General features: G+C 48.8%; 1 protein-coding gene across 1 annotated transcript in view; it reads right to left on the bottom strand.

Annotated features, from left to right (window-relative positions):
* The window catches only part of ITPKB (inositol-trisphosphate 3-kinase B), an 86,187-nt gene extending 76,321 nt beyond the window's left edge, over positions 1-9,866 (bottom strand). Inside the window, exons 1-2 of the mRNA XM_081854153.1 lie at positions 9,525-9,866; positions 1,439-3,348 (exon numbers count right to left, since the gene is read on the bottom strand). Coding sequence (XP_081710279.1) covers positions 1,439-3,145 — 1,707 coding nt within the window. The 5' untranslated portion in view covers positions 3,146-3,348; positions 9,525-9,866. The remainder of the gene's footprint in view (positions 1-1,438; positions 3,349-9,524) is intronic.
* Positions 9,867-12,025: the final 2,159 nt, after the last annotated feature.

Genomic DNA, 12,025 nt, shown 5'->3' with positions numbered 1-12,025 from the left:
TGGGATTCATATGAAACTAATTTGATCATACTGAAGTAAGTGTCCTGTGTGTGCTGGGGAGATTTAAATGGAAGGTGTGTGTGTCTTTTTAAATGAAAATCCTATTTTTGAAAATTCAAACAATAGGGGGTTTTTTTATTTCAGAAGTAATTAATTATAGTTGTCTCTCCTATATAAACAAACATGTTAAAGTATCTTAAAATATCTTAAAACCTAATTATGGCCATCTATCAAACAGAGTTAATGAAAGGTTTGTGTAAAAAATAGCACTGGGTGAAACTATTTCAGTTATAATGCTAAGCATTATAAATGACACAAGGGAAGCATGTATTGAATTTATTATTGCTGATTTCCTCCCGGACCCAGAGTCTAGCAAGCCATCACTGGTACTAAGATGCCATCTTGTATACTGCCAGGATCATCCACAGAGCCCATATGGGTGATCATGTACTCCTAATTAAACCCTTCAACTTCCTGAGTTCTGCAATATGTTCAGTTCTCATGTTATGAATATTTATGAGCCTACTAACCAAATGCCATGGACATTTCTCTCAATCACATTAATAAACACTATTTTGCTCAATAGATAATAGCCCTTATGGTCTCAATACTTCAAAGTGAAATTCTGTGCAATATTTTTTCAGAAGTTCCACTTTCTTCAGTGGGGCTTCCTTCCAAATAAATATACTCTTACTTAGCCATCAAGTAAGAGATGTTGTTTAATATTCTTGAATGTGTATAGAGAGTGCCAAAGAGAAATGTGTCTATTGACTCAGCTATGCATAAAGGCTCTATTTAATTAAAAGCTAATACATTTAAATTATTATAGTAACCAGTTAGTAAGCATGCCTGTGCAAATTTACAGGAATTTCAAAATAAGAAACTGCATTTAAATCAATCATTTTAATTTGTTCTTTTTCCTTAACAATTCAAACAATTTAAATCACCTTTGTTTAAATCAAACCACTCTGAGTGTATGGTGGTCTCTGTCATACCGCAAGAAGCCCTGGTGCCCATTGCCCTCTGGCACCCCTGGATTTACCCTCAAGGTGAGGTGTTACCACCCTGTTCTGGTTCCTTTCCCCCACCGAACTCTGTTTCCATTTTCCAGATTTCCCGCACAACATAATGATGAACACACCTAATGGAAGCATCAGTTGTGTGACTCCTTAGCGTGAAGATGCGGGTTATCTCATTTCACTCTTAGCAGAATGAAACTTGATGGAATGAGCCAAACACACGAAATATTAAGGGAAGGCAAGAGTAAAAGTAAAGCGATCATAAGTCCCAGAACAGAAACAGATCGAAAAGTGAGTGAACAACTTATTCCTCTTTAAGAGGATTCCCTTCCGAAACGGGCAGAGGAGACGCCCATCACCTGCAGAGGCAAGCTGGTAATCTCTCTTATTGTCTGACACTTGCTTTGCTCAGAACTTACCACTCTTGGTTTATCCAGGGTTTGCAGGAAGGCTGGGCTCTGGTCCAAGGATCTCTCGGGATCGCTGGAGATGTCTTCCTCAGACTCTTCCCAGGATGAGGAAAAGCCAGTGGAAGAGGCTGAGGAGGAAGACAACTTCCTGACAGGCATGTTCTTTCGGGGGCTTCCTCCTGCCTCTTCCTCCTCCTGAGCACCCAGGTCAGTCACTATGACAGCAGGGATGCTGCTTCCTCCTCCGCAGCAACTCTCAGCTTCCATCAGGGGCTTTCCCTGCTCCTGCTGCTGCTCTAGGGCTGCCGAGGTCCCAGGCAGAGGCTGCTGCCCCCCAGGATGCTGCTGCTCTTGCAGCCCAGCTCCGTTAGCTTCAGCCATAATGTCTGGGGAAGGCTCGGGTGCCGGCGGCAGCTTCTTCGCCGAGCACTCCACAACTAGCAAGCAGCTGCTGCTGCTACCCTCCTCGCCGTCAGTCTTGGCAACACAAGGCGGGTCTCCTGCCGGGAGCGGCTCTCCAAGGGGCTTCTCCGTCGCGTCGGAGCCCTGCCCTCCACGAAAGCCGCTCCTCCCCTGCGCGCCTTCTAAGAAATCTGGAGCCTTGGAGGACCCGCTCACCTTGGGCGGGCCCCGGGCACGCCGCGCATCGTCTTCCAGGAGCGGCCTCCCGTTCCCCGTCCCCCCGGACGCCCCTTGACATCTCCTCGCGCTCACCACGCCTCTGGAGTCCTGGCATTCGGAGGAGCCGCTTCTCTTCTCCAAGGCCTGCCCCCCACCGGACCCCGGCCTCCTCTCCTCCTGCGTCCTGGAAGCCCCATTCGCCCTGTCCATCGCGCCCCGAGGGTGCGCCTTTGGCGAGGGGTCCCCTTTCTCCCTCTCCTCGGAGACGCGCGCCGGAGGCGACTTGCTCTCCAACTCTTTGGACTCCTGCGCTCCAGTTCTCCCGCCGCCCATCTCCTCCTCCGGGCGCTGGGCTCTGAGAAGGGGCCCGTTCTCCGTCTCCAGCGCGCCTTGCGCAACCGGAGAGCCCGTGTCTCTCTTCTCCGCCTCCTGCTCCGGCGTCCTCGCCGTGTTCTCTAGCCGGGCCAGGGGGCTCTCCGGCCCCTCGACGGTCGCCTCCTCCTCCTCCTCCTGCCGCCGCCGCCGCTGCTGCTGCTGCTTGGACCCCGCCTCCGGTGCGCGCCCAAGCACTTGCGCGCCCCGAGCCGGGCTGGGCGAAGGCGACCTCCTCCTCCTGCCCGCGCCGGGACTCTTGAGGAGGAAGGCGCCCGCGGAGCTCTGCGCCTGGATGTGCGCCTCGAAGAGCCCCACTTTCTGAGTCACTTGCACGTTCTGCCGCTGCAGGAGCCGCGCCGTCCTGCGCGCCTCTTCCAAGCCGGGCGAAGGCGAGCGGCCAGGGGGGCTCGCCCAGCTGGGGCTGCTAAGCCGGCGGCGGGGCCCGCGGGGCGCAGCCTCCTCCTCGCCCCCAGCCTGCAGCAGCAGCGGCTCCGCCGGCGGGAACAGAAAAGCTGGGGTGGCGGCTGGAGCGCTGGAGCGCCCGGGCAGCGGGCAGTAGCTGCTGTGCCTCTCGGTTCCCGGGACCAGAGCAGGCAGCACCTGCCTGCGCGTCACGGGCGGCGTCTTGCTCCTGCCGCCTCCGCAGCCGCCCTTCTCCTCGTCTTCCTCGCCGCTCTTCATGACCACTAGGCTGTTGAGCGTATAGCAGGACACGGCCATAGTAAAGGGTCCGCTTCTTCTTCCTCCTCCTCCTCCTCCGCCACCTTCTCCTCCTCCCAGGTCAGCCTCTGCCGAGCAGCCCACGTCCTCTCAGGGCCGGCGGTGGCGGCGGCAGTAGTAGTGGCGGCTGCAGCATCGCCCAGGGAGCAGCCGAAGAAGCGCAGAGGCGGTGCGCTGGCCCCGGCCCGCCGCTCCATAAACAACTGAGGAGAGAGGGAGAGAGAAGAGGGACAGTGAGCGCGGGAAAACCGAGGCGTCTTTAGCCGCGCGCCCTGATTGGCCGCGACGTGCGCGGCTCGGCCAATGGCGGCGAAGCTCGCGGATCATGGGCCGGGCTGGCGGCCGTGAGGGAGTAGCTGCGGTTCAGGCTCTCCTCTTAAAACTATGGAGAGCGTTTAAATGCCCGCACGGCAAACCAGGACTAAATTTAATGTGCCTTTCCACAGACAGCGGAGATATCAAACGGAACCTTATTTCAAATCCGACTGGGGGGAAAAACCAAAAACCCTCAACGGCGAACAACCGACCCATTATTTCCCACCCACCGCCTCAGTGTTTAATGCACTGTATTTAATGTAAGGCGAAGAGGGAAAACCCAGGAACATACCGTACTGTGGTCAAATCCAGCATTTCATCCATTAAACCCAATATTAAACCGTACCTATGGAGACCATACTAGTCCAAAATCATAGCCCCTCGGATTTCAATGCCATGGCACAGCCTCGGGGATATATAAATAATGGAATGGAATAGAATGGAAAGGAAAGGAAGCACTTATATCGGCTGGATGAGTAACTTTCCCTAAAGTAAGCAGTCACAAGCATATTGAGAGAAGTGAGATCTGCGGACACGAGTGCCTCTGGACCAGGCAGTACACAGAATAAAATCAAGATATAAAATCACAAAATACATAATAAAAAATTGAAAAAACAACCCAATAGCCCCCCCCCCCAGCAGCGCAGTCCAGGGAGGATGCTATTGGAAGAGATCAAAAAGATTGGGGCACAGTGGGGAGCCATGGGCAAATCTCCTTATTAGCCTCCAGATCTTAACCCTGACATTAAAGTTTGGGCAAATAAAAGTCTTAGACTTGGAGGCAAAAGTTGTGGGGGAATGTGTAATGGGCATCCCTAGATGTAGGACTGGGAGACTGTGGTGGGGATGCCAAGAGACTCACAAATCTAATGGGCCTAATCATGGGTGTAGTCAGGAATTATGTTAGGAGGGCAGGATTTATGGGGGGGGGGGGGCGAACCAAGCTACCGGTGACACAATTGGTCAGTTAGTTAAGCATTTTTTATTATTTACTTGATTGGGGGCAGCCGCCCATGGCCATGGGGCTAATCGTGTGAAGGCCTACTTGAAGTGGAAAATTGAGCTGTAAAGACAAAATGCATGACAAGACTGAGGGAAATAGAGCTACTGACATGTCTCTTTGGATGTGAGCTATCCTACTTCACACCATTCCTTTATTTTATACTGTACTACCTTATACTGTACCTGTGCACACTGTCAGTTGCTATATACCTTGGCATATTCTTTGAATTTGTGGGCATCTTGCTGAAACCTAGGCAGAGTTACTTCATGTATAAATGACCTACCCAAGGTTGCAGTCCTAGGAACTTTTGTGAGAATAAGCACCAACTGAATTTACTGGGATTTATTTATGACTAAATATGCATAGGGTCACACAATACACAGTTACTTCCTCCTATACCAGAGTTGGTACGGGTGCATATATTATTATGTATGGGTGTACTGTTGTGTTTGTAACTTATAATGCCACTAAATCTTTGGACATAGAAACACTTACAGCTTTTAAGTCTTATACGCATCTGTGTGGTTTGCTCTAGTCCCAATTCAGCAATGATAAATTATGTGATGCAGACCTTTATTGTGTGCATTTAATGTCTTTTACATTGTGACTACCTCTGTGAATTCTGCTGCCCATTTATTTATTTTACAAAATTTGTATGCTGCTTAACTGTAAATAAAACTTCTAAGAGGCAATTTTATGTGTCTGGCTGCATGAATAAGCATTTGGTTTTTGCATCAGTCTACTTACAAGATGGGACACGGGTGGCGCTGTGGGTTAAACCACAGAGCCTAGGACTTGCTGATCAGAAGGTCAGCGGTTCGAATCCCGGCGACGGGGTGAGCTCCCGTTGCTCGGTCCCTGCTCCTGCCAACCTAGCAGTTCGAAAGCACGTCAAAGTGCAAGTAGATAAATAGGTACCGCTCCAGCGGGAAGGTAAACGGCGTTTCCGTGCGCTGCTCTGGTTCGCCAGAAGCGGCTTAGTCATGTTGGCCACATGACCCAGAAGCTGTATGCCAGCTCCCTTGGCGAATAAAGCAAGATGAGCGCCGCAACCCCAGAGTCGGTCACGACTGGACCTAAAGGTCAGGGGTCCCTTTACCTTTAACTTTACTTACAAGATCTCATAAGACACAAATTTTAGATGAGCAGTTACCAAACCATGCTACTATGTACCACTGCACCTAAGCACATTTGTAGTTGCTACATAGCTTTGCTCAGTAGTTTACTATTCTGAATTTGTGAGATGCTGGACAGCATGCTGAAACCTGAGTGAAGTTACTTCATGGAGGGAATCTAGTCTTACACACTTTTCTGAGAATAAACCCCACTGAATTTCATGGGAATCACTCCTTAGTAAACATGCATAGGGTTTGGCTCCAAATGCAGTTACCAGAATCCCATACCAGTGCCACTTGGCCAAATGCCTCTATCCCTACATTAGAGGAAAAGATGTGACTATTATTATTGATGCCTATATATTTCAATAAGCACATGCAATTGAAGTATTCTAGGGCAGTGTTGCTGTGTGCACCAATTTTTGTGATGCCTGTTCAAGATAATCTAGAACAGAATAGTTATTCCTTGATGCACTTCCTTTTGTATTTAAAAGCAAAGTGGCTAAAGAATCATTAAGATGGTGGAATTTCTCTCATCTTTCAGTGCAAAGCTTTGAAGATTATTATGATGCTAGTGGTTGTCAGTAAAAAGAACATCTTATCCCTGTGTGGTGTTACACTATAGGCTTCTGGTCCCTGAACATATATGTCCCACCCTGTAAATAGTCAAGAGTTAATGTTATCAACAGTGAGCCTTGTATCACCTTAAAGATCAACACATTTATTGTGGCACAACCTTTAGTGGTTCAAGTGCCCTGCATCAAATGGAAGTGTTAGCCTTGGTGGGCACTGTACATTTCCACCCTCTGAAGGCACAACCTAGAGAGAACTATGAACTAGACTGGCCATGGTTTTAAAAAGCAGCCATGGGCAAATATAATCTGAATTATGGTGATAGAAGAGTATTTTATCCTATCCCTTTGCATTGTTTTCCTAGTTCTTCACCAATACCTGTATGCTTTGCCACATGGTGCTAATAACAGCTGGAGAAGCAATTTTAATCAGGAAAATTGCACAGGCGAAAGGGCTCACATCCTCTCCCTCATCACTGAGGTCCAGATCGGAATTCCTTTCCCCCACCCCACAGCTATTAATAGCATTTTTAAAAAAATGTAGGAGTTCCTATTCATAGATCTCCTTTGCCTTGCCTAGTTTAGTCCCAAGAGCAACACTTTACGTAACTGATTAAGTGGACTCTTCCCCAAAACCCACAATAAATTTGTTCATTTCAAACGCCACAAAACTCTGGAAATTGCAACAATATTATGATTGTTATAATTAATTGAATTTCTACACTGCCCTTCATTCAAGGATCACAGGGCGGATTAAAATATAAAACACAGAAATATACACCATAATAACAAACAAAAACAATACCTCCCTCCCCAGTTTAAAAGGCCATAGATTGTTCAGTTAACCAAAGGCCTAGGAGAAGATGAATGTTTTTGCCTGGCACTTAAATATATGTAACGCAGGCACCAGGAAGGCCTATTGAGGACAGCATACCACAAGTGGTAAGCCACCACAGAAAAAGCCTATTCTTGTGTGGCCACCCTCCAGACCTGTCACAGAGGAAGCACACAAAGAAGGGCCTCATATGATGATAGCAGGGTCCGGATCAGTTCATATGTGAAGAGGTGGCTCTAAACATATCGAAGTCCTGAGCTATTTAAGGATTTGTAGGTCAAAGCCAGCACTTTGAATTGCACCTGGAAACTAATAGTTAGCCAGTGCAACTGGACCACTTTTGGTGTTATATGCTTAAACCAGAGATTTTCAACTTTTTTGAGTCCACGGCTCCCTTGACCAACTACTGTATGTTCTTTCTGCGGCACCCTTGTGGAGCTCAGGAGCCAGATTATGTCACCCCTTGTTTGCAGAGCTGGCGGCCTCTCACCCCTTATTGAATACCCTCCCTTGTGGAGTGCTCACTTAGCCTCCTTTCCTTGAGAGTCCTCCGGGCAGTCGCTGCTGCTGCCCCTGGTCTCTGAGCTGCCCCACCCAAAGAGAGATGCCTCCTCACACTGCCACACAGGGGCCTAGGACTTGTCTGTCCATTCCCAACAGCAAGGGCTGGCAGACTGGCTGGCTGGGCTGCTTGCTTGCTTACTCTGAGGCTGTCTCAGCTCCCAGCAACCAGCACTCCCTGACGAGCCCCAGAGGCACCAATTTGCCTGTGGAGCTTGTAGCCAGGGCTGCTGCAACCAACAGCTGTACAAGTCTTTGGGAGGCAGAGATGCAAGAAGGCATCAAGGAAGGAAGGAAGGAAAGAAAGAAAGAGGGACAGAGGCCAGTGTTGCCTGCGGCATCCCTGAACGTCATTCAAGGCACTGCTGGATTCCACAGCACCCTGGTTGAAAACCGCTAGCTTAAACCATCTTGTCCCAGTGAGCAACCTGGCTGCTGAATTTTAAGTTTTCACACTATTTTTTAACACTCCGTAGCTGCAAATCATAATGACGTAAGAAGGGCCCTGATGGATCAGTCAAACGCCCACTTAGTCCAGCATTCTGTTCTCATCATGGCCAGCCAGATGCCAAAGGAAATCTCACAAGCTGGACCTTTCTGCCAGAGCACTCCCCCCACTTGTGATTCCTTGCATTCTAACTCCACCCTCACAAGGAAGGCAAAGCCCATGTTGTTGCTAGATTTCTAAGGTTAAAAGTGGCTTGTTCAAGTCCCCCAAATATCACAACTAAACTAGATATGGACTCCTAAAGCTGAGCGCCATGTTTAGTATTAGCAGTACTGCTTTTGTGAGCACAATTAATTGCTTTACTAAACCCACTGTGCATAGCTACACATATTAGCATGAGTTTGTTCTTAGGATTGTGTAACCCTCTGGACCAAGGCTATGCTTATGTTCCCTGTTTTTTCCTTGACATTGCTATGCACATATGCTACCTCTCCCCCTCCCCTTGTTGCCTATGGCTTCTCGAAACACCGCAAATGACATGCCTTGTGGCTCTGCTTTTATACATAATGTATGCATATTTGCAATTCTGCTTTTAAGCACTTTTCTTGCAATTCCACATTTCCCAGCAACTCCATGTAAAACGACGCTTGTATGGCAAAACAAAACCCACAGCTGTGGACCTGAATGCACCCCTGTGGGGACTCCCTGTGCATCTCTGTGTTTACATATACCTTACTTTGCAGAATTCTTGCATACACAGTTTTTGTACAAGCAGTACTGCAAATACCTCTGGTGACTCGGCTAAGTACAAGGCACACTTTTCTCCAGTGTTGCATGTATGGGGGGGGGGGGCAGGAGTCAACCGTGGCCTACTAGCTGGCTCTCTGTGCTACCTGAACGGCTCATTAAAATTACAGCTCCCTTTATGGAAACTCTGAGTGCGTCCAAATGCCGAAGGAGAGGAAAGGAGGCGATGTGCATTAGATATTGGGTAAACATGCTGGACGTGGCCATGTGTGTTTATGCGCAGTCTAAACCCCGTGATGGATGCCTTACCGTCACGCTACACAGGGCAAACAAATGTTGGCGATGTCTACCCAAACAAACAAACAAACAAAGGTGAGTAATTGCAGATCAGCATCTCAACGCCCTCCACCCCCATCGCAGATTTAACTCCGTTGGCTGAACCGCCTCTCATCGTAACGGATACAACTCGCTTCTCTGGAAGTCTCCGCATAACTTTTGGGGGTTTCGTACTCCAAGCGGATCTTGCCCGAAAAAGGCAGCTTGTCGGAGGCTCCCCCTGGCAAAGGAACCTGCAAGGACTCGGAGCCCCATTGCCAGTTGAGCAGAGCGCAGTTCGGCAACCTCTTGAGAAATAGCCATTGTGAAATGTGTGCGCCGTTGCCCGCCGCGCACTCAGCCTAAAAATCTCTTCTGCTCCTACAGGGTCTGCGAAAGGAGCGATCCCCTCGGCCGAGCTGGGGGGGGGGTGTCGGTATGCACAGAAATAGGAGAGGTTGGCCTTACCTGTTCCGCAGAGAGACTGTTGCACCTTTAGTTCACATCTCCTAGCATCAAGGCGCGCAGGCTTCCAAACACCCCAGAAATTATTTCCAGCAGTCAGATCGCAGCTTTTTTCGGCGTCCGTTCACTGCCCCCCCTCTCTCTCCCCGCAGCCGAGCTGCAAAAGAGCGAGTGAATGGTTCGGTCGGCAGAATCGAGAACTTTTGTTTTGTTGGCCGATCTGCCGCCGTGCTCAGCGCTCGACTTTTGCAGCACCGCCCTTGTCATTGGCTGCTTCTTCAACGTTTGTTGAATGTGCGGGAGAGAGAGGGAGAGAGAGAGAGAGAGAGAGAGAGTAGGGAGGGGAGGGGAGGGGGTCGGAAAGCAGGAAGGAAGTTGTGAGCCTGTCTGGGGTTGAACTCAGCGGAACAAGTTTCTTTTCATTTTTTTTTTCTCTCTCTCTGGTGCTTGGCAGGACCGATGGAGGGAAACACTTAAAAAAAAAAAGTTTCCATTGTTAACTAGCTCAGAACAAAATCTGCTCCAGCCGTTGTGGGTTAAAGATACAGCATCCGTTTTTCCACCCCTCGCTCGCTCTTACTATGTATAACTTGCTGCAGCTATTTAAAAACCTTTTCAGCTCCTTTGGGCAGAACGAGATCCCAAGCTGGGGCTGCTGCAGCTTTGCAGCCGGGGTCTCCATTCAAAGCCACCCGCCAGGCAATAATCATGCAGTGTGCCCACGTAGGGGCGTGCACGCATGCAGGAACAGCAGTTGCTTCCACCCCCCACCCCCCAAACCCTCCCTGGAGCCCGTTTCCTTTTTCAGTCTTAATTTCGTGCCGGGAGGTGCGGCCTTGACTTTGCTCACTGAAAAGGGGAAACGGTCCTTTGGGAATGTGCTCTGGCAAGATTAACCCAAGTCTTGAGGCCTGAAGTGTATTTTTATTCACAGGACCAGACCAAGCATAAGAAGAGTCCTGCTGCATCTGGCCAAGGGCCCATCTAGTCCAGCATCCTGACTGGGAGTGGCTGCCGAGACCATATAAAACCAGTCCTGAAAGACCTACATTGGCTCCCAGTAGGTTTCCAAGCACAATTCAAAGTGTTGGTGCTGACCTTTAAAGCCCTAAATGGCCTTGGCCCAGTATACCTAAAGGAGCGTCTCCACCCCCATCGTTCAGCCCCGACACTGAAGTCCAGCTCCGAGGGCCGCCTACCGGTTCCCTCACTTCAAAAAGTGAGGTTACAGGGAACCAGGCAGAGGGCCTTCTTGGTAGTGGCACCCGCCCTGTGGAACACCTTCCCATCAGATGTCAAGGAAATAAACAACTACAGTGGTACCTCGGGTTAAGTACTTAATGCGTTCCGAAGGTCCGTTCTTAACCTGAAACTGTTCTTAACCTGAAGCACCACTTTAGCTAATGGGGCCTCCTGCTGCTGCTGCTGCTGCTGCTGCTGCTGCTGCGCCACCGGAGCATGATTTCTGTTCTCATCCTGAAGCAAAGTTCTTAACCTGAAGCACTATTTCTGGGTTAGCGGAGTCTGTAACCTGAAGCGTATGTAACCTGAGGTACCACTGTATCTGACTTTTAGAAGACATCTGAAACCTGCCCTGTTTAGGGATTTTTTTAATGTTTGATGTTTTATTGTGTTTTTAATATTCTGTTGGGAGCTGCCCAGAGTGGCTGGGGAAACCCAGCCAAATGGGCAGGGTATAAATAAATTATTATTATTATTATTATTATTATTATTATTATTATTATTCTCACCATGGTCAGCCAGATGCCTATGGTCAGCCCCAAACCAGGACCTGAGCACAACAGCACTCCCCGCACCTGCGATTCCCAGAGACACTGGTATTCAAAAACATACTGCCTCCGAAAGTGTAGGTACAGTATAGTCATATTGAGTAGTTGCCACTGATAGTCTTATCCTCCATTAATTTGTCCTTTAGAGTGATTCAAGTTAGTGGCCATCTTGACTATTTGCGGCATCAAACTCCGTAGTTTAACTATGCACTGTGAGAAGCAGCCATGTGCACAGGTGTTGCCAAAGGGAGAGCCAGGGATGCAAATGTCCCATCAAGTCTAGTTGCTTCTTAAACCCCCACCCCACCCCACCCCAGCCGCCCATTGCTGGACTCCCACAGTGACATGAAGAAAATAAGGTTTTCACCTACACATGATCATTGAATTAATAACAGGAGATTAAAATAAGGCTGCAATCATAAACCCACCTAAAAATCAACTCTGTCACAACCAAGACTCTTTTTTTCAGCCGGAACTTGCTGGAACTCAGTTCCAGCACCACTCAGGTGGGTTTCGGCACCTCTTAGGTAGGCGCCATTGCCATTCTAAGAGAATGAGGGAGGCGTTCATGGTGAGTTCCAGCATCTCTTTTTCTAGAAATAATAGCACTGGTCACAACCAATAGGATGTACAGTACTTCTAAGGAAATATTTTTAGGATGGGAACATCAATGTATGTTCTCATTCAGAAATCTAACATGTAAGATATGTTGCC

The sequence above is a fragment of the Podarcis erhardii genome (genome assembly GCF_964252035.2).
Source record: "Podarcis erhardii genome assembly, chromosome: 3".
NCBI classification, from domain to species: Eukaryota; Metazoa; Chordata; class Lepidosauria; order Squamata; family Lacertidae; genus Podarcis; species Podarcis erhardii.
The sequence above is the reverse complement of the archived record's forward strand: the minus strand, read 5'-3'. Positions and strand labels throughout refer to the sequence as shown.